The sequence below is a fragment of the Athene cunicularia genome, assembly GCF_003259725.1.
Source record: "Athene cunicularia isolate RWA chromosome 13 unlocalized genomic scaffold, athCun1 chr13_part1, whole genome shotgun sequence".
Taxonomy (NCBI): domain Eukaryota; kingdom Metazoa; phylum Chordata; class Aves; order Strigiformes; family Strigidae; genus Athene; species Athene cunicularia.
Genome location: NW_020799117.1, coordinates 1,525,040 through 1,534,770, shown reverse-complemented (window position 1 = coordinate 1,534,770; position 9,731 = coordinate 1,525,040). Strand labels below are relative to the sequence as shown.

General features: G+C 38.9%; 1 protein-coding gene and 1 long non-coding RNA gene across 2 annotated transcripts in view; both read left to right on the top strand.

Moving 5' to 3' along the window:
* Positions 1 to 344: 344 nt before the first annotated feature.
* LOC113485153 lies at positions 345 to 4,018 on the top strand. The gene is made up of 3 exons (XR_003399367.1): positions 345 to 827; positions 2,268 to 2,325; positions 3,986 to 4,018. It is a non-coding gene; the product is annotated as an uncharacterized LOC113485153 (long non-coding RNA).
* The window catches only part of HSPA4 (heat shock protein family A (Hsp70) member 4), a 13,675-nt gene continuing 7,962 nt past the window's right edge, over positions 4,019 to 9,731 (top strand). The window contains exons 1-6 of the mRNA XM_026858101.1: positions 4,019 to 4,126; positions 4,838 to 4,960; positions 5,397 to 5,496; positions 5,897 to 6,030; positions 7,986 to 8,230; positions 8,653 to 8,729. Coding sequence (XP_026713902.1) covers positions 4,841 to 4,960; positions 5,397 to 5,496; positions 5,897 to 6,030; positions 7,986 to 8,230; positions 8,653 to 8,729 — 676 coding nt within the window. The 5' untranslated portion in view covers positions 4,019 to 4,126; positions 4,838 to 4,840. The remainder of the gene's footprint in view (positions 4,127 to 4,837; positions 4,961 to 5,396; positions 5,497 to 5,896; positions 6,031 to 7,985; positions 8,231 to 8,652; positions 8,730 to 9,731) is intronic.

Sequence of the window (9,731 nt, the reverse complement as noted above, 5' to 3'; positions counted from 1 at the left end):
TTGGGAAAGTAAACCCTTCTGAATATATTGTACTTGGTTCAGCGGCACGGATGACGTTCTCACCCAGTCTGCTTCCAGCTCTGTGCTTGGATTCTTCCAGAATCCTGTAAAACTTGAACTTGTCTATCCAAAAGCAGTGCAAAGCATGTTTTTCTCTTGAATAAGGTACTCTTAAAATGGAAAGGTTGGTAGAGAAAGTGAGTAACCAATGAGAAGAAAAAAAGTAAGATAATGAAACTATCTCCTTAAGGACAAAGGGACTTGGATTAAGCACAACAGTTGTAACGTCTTCGGAATCCTGTGCTGCTCTCAGTGTGGGGGAAGTGTGCTGTCGGGACGGGGGTGTCCTCCAGGGAGGTGAAGGTGGGTGGGAGGGTACCTGGGGGTGAAGTAGTGCCTGCAGGTGTGTTAGGGAAGTTCACAGCTCTGTTTAAGTTGCTTCATTAGGCCTCTGACCTTCCCTGTGATTATGCTTCTACTTAAAATGCTCTGGTTAGTTATTCAGTGTCCAGTAAATTGTGTAATAGTATAATTTGTCTTTAATGAGTTAACCCTGGTTCCTATGGTGAACTCATGTGGGGAATGGGACTGGCTGAAAATTCTTCCTTCCTTCCCTCTTCCCCCTTGAGCTTACCTCTGCGCTGGGTCCCTGTGCAGCCTCCCAAGGCTCGGCTGGAGCCAGGCCTAACTCGGGAGAAGGGTTGGGATGGGTGGAAAGGGACGGAGTGGAGCCGAGTTAGAGCCACCCCATCTGTCCAGCTGCAGCTCCTCGGGGAAGCTTGCCTGTGCATGAAGCCAAGCAGGGGACAAGTGTGATCGGGAAGAACGTAGGCACTTAAGGGTTTTAATCCTAGTGTGTAATATGGAAACCTGTATTTTTGATTACTGTACTCTGTCCTTCTGTTGAGACAGGCTTCTATCTTGAGGTTTTAGTCTGACAGATTTAAAGAGTTCTATAAATTAATGGACTTGTGAATGGAGGCTGATGGCTTGCGAATTTAGCAGTGAAGTGACTGCATATGGTGGTTTTCTCGTCTGTGAGAAAAATGACAATTCATGTTCATGTCTTAACTCCTTTCTGGAGAGCAGAGTGAATTAATAACTAGCTTTCTGCTCAGGACTTGTTTAGATTTTTAGCTGTACGCTCGGGCTCCTGCTCCCTTAGGGTCAGTGTAGCACAGAACTTGCCCAAATTTTGTTAAAACCCTTGAATAGTTGTTTCAAATAATAACAGATTTGTTCAGAAACATTAATTCTGTTGCAATGCTTTAGAGTGGGCCTTGTTTAATTTGTTAAGTTATTAATGAATTGGAAGAAGATACAAACCCAGTGCAATTATATCAGTCTGGTCTTCAGTACTGGTTTTGACAGTTTGTGTTTGGAAGATCGATCCTAAACCTCAGGCTGAGCTGGAATGTGTTTCTTGTGGCAGCCGTATGGCATAACCCTGCTGTAAAGCAGATTCTTGACCTGCTACATAGAGCAGCTTCGTTATGCTGTTAGTGTGTTGGGTGAAGAGTAAAGATCCATTTGACTAATAGCAATTTTTTTCCCCCTGGTAAGTTTACCTCAGTGCTATGAGGAACTTGGATTAGAGGGCTGGATTTAATTTTTAGGGCTTCCACAGTATGCTGAATATTTAAATCAAGAGGCTTAATAGGACTAGGAATTTCTCCAAAAAGAATTTTTAAAATGCTCCTGTCTTTTCAGAACTCCAAGCTGTCACAAAGTAGTTTTGAGTAAAGTATGATTTTTAGTTTAGCGAGTACAGATTAAATTCATAAACATCAGTCTGTCTTTAAGAGCAGAAATAAACCTGCAGAGGTTGCTTTAAAACTAGAAAGCTTAGTTAGCATTTGGTACAGACGTGTAGGAATGATTTCCTTGCTATCTGATTTAATTTGTGTATTTCTTCTGAACAGTTGAATGTTTCCTGTATTACTTACCTTTGAGTGACTTAGGTGTATGAGTAATTACTGAGATAAAGGGTGTCTACCCAATTACTACTTAGATGTGAAACTTGAGGTAGCATGAATAAGTTTGGTTTTAGCGCTGTTCCGCAGCGGAGCGTTGCTGTTTGAACTCAACTCAGAGTGCCCATTTCCAGAGTTCACAGAACGTTCCATGTGTGTATTGCAGCGAGTGGCCAGCTTAATGAACCAAAGACTGTTTAAAATATCTCTGGTCTTAATTATCAACGCTTTTAAAGAAAAATGTGCAGTGCCATTCTATGAATCACTAACTGGAAATCTTTCTTCTCATTATAGATCATGTATAGCCTTTGGACCCAAGAATCGCTCAATTGGTGCTGCAGCAAAAAGCCAGGTGAGCGTGTAGTTTGGGTAAAAGCAACGTCAGTAGTCTAAAATCAGAGCAGCAGAATGTATTTTTTTATCACTGAAGATTACAAATGTCTCTGAGCTGGTGTCCCAGTGTCTCTTTAACTGTAACGAACAGCTGAGCTTAATTCAGCTGTTCAGCATGTGATGCTGCTTTGTCCTCTGGGTGGAAATCTCAGGGTTGATCGCTGCACATAGTGAAATGTACAAAAAAACCCCAGTCTTTGCCTCTTAAATTCTGATAAATACCATTATTTTTTTTTTCAGGTTGCAAATGTAAATTCTAAGCTAAGCAGTAGTGTTTCATCCTACTTGAGCTTGTTCCAGTTCGTTTGCTTTTAATTTAATAGCTTTTAATGATGTGACTCCATTCTGTAAAATTCCATTAAGTGCATAATTCTGGCAGAAAGGGGACGTACTTGACTGTAAATAGATCCAGCTTTCTGGATTCTCTGGTTGAATTGCAACCTAAATATCTCTTAGATGCTCTTGCCATACTTTGAGTTTCTGTTAGTGTAGGTAGGTAAATATGATTTAAGGACTGAGAAGAAGTTAAGCTGACTGGTCCTGCTGTATCATATCTTGTGTTGCTGTGAAACCCCTATAAAACGTGATTTTTCTTTTGAAGTCCTCTACAGGAAGTGACTATTCAAACACTTGGTTTTTCTTAGCCTAAAATACCTAGAGATGTGTGAAGATTCATTATCTAGAATACAAAAATGACTGGACACAGCCATGTTACTCAAGAACAGAAGAACTGTACTAGAACTAAATACAGATGTTTTTTCTGGAATTGAGTGTCTGCTTAGCTTAAGGAAATTCATTGGTACAGAGATCCAGTAGAGATGAGGTATGTTCTGCAGAAAATAACCTTACAGAGAATCAAAACCAGGTTACTTAGGAGATAGCCACTTGACTGAAACTGAATCCCAGGTAAATATGAAATGGTAGAGTGCTTGTCTGCTTTGTCAATTACTATATTTTTTTTTAGAATGTGTCTTGCTCTAATGTAAATGAAAGAATTAAACAAATTTACTTTCACTATGTGAGAACAAGCTATAATGATTTTTCACTTCTCCGTTTGTGCTGATCTCTGCTATTAATAAAAGACAGTCTACCTTTTGTCAGTCAAATCAAGTTGACAGTGTCACCTTGGGGCCCTCCTGACTTTTTAAAGCTTCATGACAAGGTCCTTGAGCTGTTTTGTGAGAATATCTGTGTATTGACTGTCACATGCGTGTGATGAACCTGAACTGGAGTTTACATCAGTATGCTTGTTATGTTTGTGAAATTACTGGCTGCAGCGCCATAGAAAGGTAGGGTGGTAGGAAACAGGTAAACGGGAGAGGCACTTTGCTAACATTTGTAGTGTCCTGCACATACACTATAGCAATTGAGTGCTGTTTTAATCAGTTTTTGATAGTCTTGGCTCTATTTTCTAGCATACGTTTCATTTTAAATCTGAAATTCCTGTAGGTTACCTCAGCAATCTGAGGGAAGTTGCCTTCTAGCAACTGCCTTGATACTATTAAGACATAAACAACAAAAATATTCTGGCAAGAGAAGCATGAGAACAAAACTCTGTCTTCTGTTTGAAATTCAGATGTTCCCCTGACATGCTGTATTAAAGATTTCTTTTCCTCTAGGTTATTTCAAATGCAAAGAATACAGTACAAAGTTTTAAAAGATTTCATGGTCGTGCATTCTCAGATCCCTTTGTTCAAGCTGAAAAAGCAAGCCTTGCGTATGAACTTGTCCAGCTGCCAACGGGCTCAACTGGCATCAAGGTAAGTCTGGCATAGTTGAACAAGAGCCAGAGGAGGAAACTGATAAAGTTTCCTTTTATCTCTTTGTTTTGAATCTGCTTGCTGTAGTTCCCATTCTCCTGTGAATGGAAAGCTTTAAATAGGGAATAAAGGGCTACTAACAGGGATAGTCTCTCCAGGCGTTAGGTGGGACTGATTTTACAGTTAGACGGTTTCTCTGCCTTGCAGAGCCAGTCCCACACAAACTGTTTTAGCAGTGCTATTTTCCTTCACTCCCTGGTGAATTTGGAAGACGAGCTGTGTCACCAGTGTACTTATTTAGCTGCTGTCCTGATACTGCAAGAGTGTGAGATGGCAGCTTAGTACTTTGGGTAAAATGGTAAAAATTTGCCTTTTCCAGCAATGGCTGAAATTGGATTTTAGCAATAACTACCTTAGTCCAGACCAGCAGGGAGGAAGGCATCCTAGGCATTGTCAAGCAGTTGGGAGCTAAAAAACCCAAACTGCATCCAGAGCAGCTTTGTGTATGTGAATTCTTAAACGTGCATTCCAGTGTTTGTGTATTATCTCCTCCCAGCCGCTGTGCAGGAGCTAGGCTAGCGGAGAGGCTCTCTGGGCCTGCGTTCCTGTTTAAGCTGCTCTTTAGGAAGGGCTTTCTTGCATGTCTTATGTTTGTAGTGTGTGGTTTTTACTGTGGTGTAACACGTGTGTACACAACTTTTTTATTTGAAGGCCATGTATATGGAAGAAGAAAGAAACTTTACTATTGAACAGGTGACAGGAATGCTTCTTACCAAATTAAAAGAGACCGCTGAGAATGCGCTTAAGAAGCCTGTAGTTGACTGTGTTGTTTCTGTAAGTATGGGATAGTAAGTAAGTCTTACATATTTGGTATCAAACTGAAATGATTGCAGCGTTAAATTGTCCATTAAACTCGAATATTCAGGTACTTATTTTCTGTTTAGAACTGAATCTTACATCTCTTCAAAACTAGACTTCATTAATGGTAAAATGTCTTAAATTGCTGCTAATGAGCAGCACAAATAACAGATGCTTGTTTCTGGTCCTTTGCTCTTAGAGTGGCTTGTGAGATAGAATGGAAAAAGATTCACAAAAAGTACCTTGGTCTTCATGTAATGTTTTCTTTGCTTTTTCTCTGTTGCAACTGAAATGATCACAAATTTGAAAGATACCTCGGCTGTGCTCTGTGCTGACTCTGTACACACCTGTAACTCTTGGCTGAAGATGGCTCTTCTAAAGGTTCATATTGGCTGTCTGATTTTTCTTTCAGGTTCCTTCTTTCTACACAGATGCAGAAAGGAGATCTGTGATGGATGCTACACAAATTGCTGGTCTCAACTGTCTGAGACTAATAAATGAAACAACTGCAGGTAATACCTCCCTCACTTAGCGTTGTAGTTTTATTAAATAAAAGGAGTTTTAATCTGCCACTGATCCATGCACTCTGGAATTACTGCTGGTTTTTAAGCTTAAAATAGATTAGTTGATCATAAAGCTTCTTAAGATCTGGTCTGGTTTTTTTTCTTTCATTGCTTTAGAGGCATAAAGGTATTTCTTGAATACCTGTTCTATTGCAGCTGCTAGGAGGGACTGATACTGTTTAATGTTCTTCAATGTTCATTGGCACTGGGAATTATTTTAACGAGGTATCCATTTCTGTAGCTTGAAAAGTAAGATGAAATGTTAATGCTGTTTACTGATGTACCATTTATTTCTTAAAGCATTGCAAAACTGAACCTCCTAACTACACTTTGACTCTTGTCTCTGTAGTTGCCCTTGCATATGGAATCTATAAGCAAGACCTGCCTGCCTTGGAAGAGAAGCCACGGAACGTTGTGTTTGTGGATATGGGGCACTCTGCATATCAAGTTTCTGTTTGTGCATTCAACAAAGGAAAACTGAAAGTAAACAATCTGTTATGCATCCATTTTAATTACCAGTAGAAATATTCACCAGTACATACATGGCCTGTGACAGGCGAGCCTGTCTGTTTTTCCATAAGTGTATCCAGACAGCTCAATTCATATTCTTAAAATTGCACTTGGTCTGGAGTTAAAAGTAGGGCAGGGAACTAGAGAGCTGCTAAGTGGTATGTGGAGGAGACAAACATGCCTTAATCAGCAGACTTTGGCAGAGAATAAAAACCCTGGAATAAATGATCGGTTCAGAAATTATCATATCTGACTGGACGCTGCTTTCAAAACATACTCTAGTTCAGCTGTGAGATCTAGCATTAAACCAGGAATTCCTAGAATGGTATAACTGACGCATTATTTTTCTAACACTGTGGTGCTTGTGTTAAAAAAAAAAAAAAAAAAAAAAAAAAAAAAAAAAAAAAAAAAAAAAAAAAAAAAAAAAAAATTAAAAAAAAGGCATTCTTATTTACTTTAAGCTGCAAACAGAAGATAAGTGAGTTAGTGTACTTCTAAGTGTAAGTTGCCAAAACATTACTGTTTTCCAGCAAATACTAACATTTCTTAGTTGACTTTCTTAAGATTACAGTCTGGACTTTTGCAGTTCCAAGGACTTTGTTTCTCTAGCAGATTAAAAGACAACACAAATTTTAAAGCATGGGATAGCGAAATGAGGAGAAGGCAAGAGTTGTGACAACGCTACTTCTGTTGTAGTTATGTTTCCTCTTGCGAGGAAATACAACCTGCTTTCTGTTTTTCTCAGATTTGTCTTTTAACCTTTGAAGCCATAGAAGTAGTGAAGGGATGCTTTTGAGTGTAGAACGGAGAGCTGGCCCGCAAGGCAGTTAAACCAGTGTGGAGACCAAACCTAGCTTGAAAGAATATTGAGAAAGAATAATGTGATACTTTTGGGTTTTCCTAAAAAAAGTACACAGTGTGTTTAAAGAGAAGAATCAGCTGAGGTGGATGGGCTACAGATACTCTTTGCAGATGATTCCCTCATGAGCACCTATTTGCGAGAGTTAGTAACACTTAACTCTCTTCGTGTTTTATTTTTAGCTTGGTGTAAGCATGTTCCACCCTTATGAGGCATCAAATATTAAGCCGGGACATAATTCAAACTGACAGTGGCTAAGCAGAATTTGGAAACTCTGATGGTCTGCCTCCAGCACAAGTTACTGAACACATTGTGTTGCTAAGCCTTGCCCTATCTTCCCAAATTTCTTTTTAAAGTTGTCACCTCATTACAGGAAGGCTGGGTGCCCAAGGCTGCTTTTTAGTGTTAGAGAAATTTATTTTTTTTCCTCCTGGAGCTTGTAGCTACTGCATGTATGTGCTGCAATTCTTGTGAGTTCCCATTCAGAGGGGTCTGATATTTGTGTAGCTGCTGGAATTTGTCAGTTGTATTGATGGTTCTTTCTCCAACAGCATTTTGAATGTATCTACTGTCAGCTACAAAAGGCACAGTATAGTCATGGTTTAGACTTGGTAGGCTTTAAAAAAAAAAGGCATCCCTTAAGATATGTGTGGTTATTTCTGCACTTGCAATCCACATAAACTATCAGATGTTAGTGATGCAATTGCTACTTAGATTGCCCTGAAATATAAGAGAATGACTAAATTGTTGCCAGCAGCATCCACAAAAGATGGAAGATGAGTATGGGAGATGGCTTTACTGTTTGGGATGGGTTAGGCTTCTAGATGGGGCTTATCAAAAGAAATTCATCGTTTGCTGGTGATGACAAGGGCAGGATAAAAATTAACTGTACTGGATTTCTTCTGTTGTGGTTGCACCGGACTAATTCTTCCTCCGTAATAATTTTGCGATACTTGCTTTGATTCAGACTATATTTGAAACAAAGAAATGCTTTGATTTTTAACTGCTAATAGGTTTCACTGAAGTAATGACAAATTGTGCTGTTACTGAAGAGTTCAATTTTTTTAAGGTTCTTGCTACATCATTTGATACAACACTTGGAGGCAGGAAGTTTGATGAGATGTTAGTTGAATACTTTTGTGAAGAATTTGGAAAGAAATATAAACTAGACATAAAGTCAAAGATTCGTGCGTTGTTGAGGCTATACCAGGAATGTGAAAAACTGAAAAAATTGATGAGTGCTAATGCCTCTGATCTCCCGATGAACATAGAATGCTTCATGAATGACATAGATGTCTCTGGAACAATGAACAGGTAATGCTTATACTTTTATAAAAATAAGCTTTAGAGTACCCTTCATTCAACTTCCTTCAGTCCAGAAAGAAATTCAGTGTAAAGTACCAGTTCTTAGGGCTGGAGGGAGGTGGGAAATGTAAGAACAAGATGTGCAGGGCTGCTGCTCAAAACGATGGTGTTTGGGCAGTGGCCTGGAGTTAGTGGGGAGTGCTGGGATGTTGCAAATGTGCCTGGATTACTAGAGCCAAGCTTGTCTGGGAGAATAACCTAAATAAGTATAAAACTAGGATACTAAATAGGTATAAAACTGGGGCTGGGGGAGAGAAAACCCTGCAGTACGTAGTTAAAATGGCATTCTTTCAATTTTGGCATTCTGTTGTGTTTGCAGTATTAACATGCTTATGGTACGTTATAGCTTTATTTATGGCTTCTTCCAACAGAAGCAAATTTTTAGAGATGTGTGATGGGCTCCTTGCAAGAGTGGAACCACCCCTTCGCAGTGTGCTCGAGCAAGCCAGTAAGTGTAACGTGGTCTGTGTTCTGCAGACAGAGAAGATGAATCTTACTTAATTGCAACCCTTTTTTCACTATTAAAGTGAAAGCAAAGTTTGGGTAGTTATATTTCATCCTAATCATTCTTGGAAGTCTACATCAAACATGTCCAATGCCATTAGAAGGAGAGAAAACATCAAGAGACACATTTGTATTCTAACATAAAAATGTAACTTCAAAAGCATACTTCCTCTACAAAGGTGTTTATTAAATGTCAAAACCAGAGCTCAATGGGTTATCCTTTACTCCAGATCAATATTTCTCCCTATACAAACACTTCTAAAGAGATCTCCCAAGCAGTTCATCACATCCCCTTACTCGTTACTCTCTACTCTGCTCCTACCATTATGCAGATCTAAACACAATGTTTTCCTGAAAGCTATAGTCATCAAAAAGACTGCAGAGAAACACCCTTATTTTTGCTTCCTTTCTGAAAATTTATATCCTGTTTCAAAGTTTATGACTCCCGGTGTTTGTCAACCTTTTTATTATTCTTGACAATGTGTCATATGGTACTTTGCCTTCATGCATGGATCACCCAGTGACTTGCTTGTGCTGTGGTAGTTTATACTGATCATACAAATAAGAATTAAGGTGTAGAAAATAGAGATTTCTGCTTTAAATTGAGAAAGTCAGTTCTCAGGATCTGTGCTAGATCCTTGCTTGCTCTACTTTTTAGTTAATAAAATAAACATTTTCTGTGTTCATGAAGATTTACACACAGTTCCCAAAAAAAGTATATGCTAGGACATTTAAAATATTAAACACTGCAAATACTCAGAGCAGATTTTGTCTTCTGTATGGTATTTCTGACTGTGCAACAGCAGAATGTGATATTAAGTGACTTATGACTCAGACACAATTCCTTTATTTGTATTTCTTATTGGTTTTCTCTAAAAGAAACAAATCATTTGTGACTATTAACAAAGGGTGGATAACACAGTCAATCAGATTGAGCCTTGAGGCT